Source organism: Etheostoma spectabile, chromosome 4, assembly GCF_008692095.1.
Source record: "Etheostoma spectabile isolate EspeVRDwgs_2016 chromosome 4, UIUC_Espe_1.0, whole genome shotgun sequence".
Taxonomy (NCBI): Eukaryota; Metazoa; Chordata; class Actinopteri; order Perciformes; family Percidae; genus Etheostoma; species Etheostoma spectabile.
Genome location: NC_045736.1, coordinates 7,959,619 through 7,960,916, shown reverse-complemented (window position 1 = coordinate 7,960,916; position 1,298 = coordinate 7,959,619). Strand labels below are relative to the sequence as shown.

General features: G+C 37.4%; 1 protein-coding gene across 18 annotated transcripts in view; it reads right to left on the bottom strand.

Moving 5' to 3' along the window:
• r3hdm2 (R3H domain containing 2) overlaps positions 1 to 1,298 on the bottom strand; it is a 79,175-nt gene that overhangs the window by 13,905 nt on the left and 63,972 nt on the right. For 16 of the 18 annotated variants that reach the window (XM_032513422.1, XM_032513431.1, XM_032513426.1 and 13 more), the window contains one exon: positions 451 to 617. In XM_032513422.1, the coding sequence (XP_032369313.1) occupies positions 451 to 617 (167 nt within the window). The remainder of the gene's footprint in view (positions 1 to 450; positions 618 to 1,298) is intronic. The other 2 variants (XM_032513427.1, XM_032513434.1) reach the window with 1 other exon arrangement.

Here is a 1,298-nt window from a genome sequence, read left to right as displayed (position 1 = left end):
AGAGAGAGAAAGAGAGAGAGAGAAAGAGAGAGAGAGAGAGAGAGAGAGAGAGACAATGAGAGGGAGGGTGTTAGAAGCAGGCAGATAGAAAGGAATATAGAGAAATGAAGACAAGATGTGGATTAGAACACAGAGGAAAAGTTGTTAATGATCAAATGGATAAAAAATGGAAATCAGATTCTTTTTCTATATTTAAAAAAAAACACGATTTACAAAATCAAATATAATCACTACTATGCAGAGAGAAACTGACTCACTATAACTTTTATAATGTTACTCAAAGACCAGTATGACCAGAATAACTAATCCTTTTATATTAGGAAGATGGACATTTGATCTTAAAAGATGTTCAATTGACCACCATATCAAATTAGATCCTCTTGAACTTGAAAGAGCGTCTTCCTTTTTACTGATGAGGTTGATAAAAATGCAGGTAGTGGTGGTACATACCTGAGCAATCATGTGGTTTCCCATGGGGTGTTGCTGTGGGGTAGGCAGCAGGGCAGTCTGAGGCGGAACCTGGGGCTGTGGTTGTTGTGACGGGCAGGGGAGTAGGCTACGGCTAGACTGCGAGGCTGCAGGTGGAGGACACACATCAGGACTGACTAGGGGCAGGCCTATTGTTGCAGAAAAGACATGAAACCCACAAACACTTCCTTATCAAAATACTTCCTTAAGAAAATACTGGAGGGTTTTATTCATGCGCCTGTATTTTTTTTTTTCTTGTTTTCTTTTAAAACATAATGTCAGTTTCCTTGACCAGAGGGCAGACTCAAGTTACCATTCCAGCAAGGGGGGAAACCTCTCTGTCAAGTTAAACATTTTTGGGCCTGGGTTTTATTATATTAACAAATGATTCCTGTTTTTTTTTAATCATGGAATGTTAAACAATTAGTTCACAAACAAAATACCATATTAGTGTAAATATAAAGATAACTTTTTCTCTGGATATTACATCTAAAAAAGGTGGTAGTTGCATTATATACAAAGACTAGACAATTGCATATTAAAAACATCAGGCTGCAGAATGCAAAAAGTACTGGTTTACCACCAGTTCCTACAGTGTTGCATTGTGGGTTGTTTGTAGCTTTAATGTTTCTAGGCTGTCAAGTTTGTTTAAGTATATCGTTAGTCCAGTTTAACTAACAGAATCTTCAGACATCTTGTGTAACTATAGAAATAAATGTATGAGTCAAAATCGTCTCCTGACGTCTTTACTGGAGAAACAGCAAGGACTGAATCATCGGTCAAGCAGCCAAGACTATCAATGTCAAGGAATTTCATAAGACAGCAAAAAA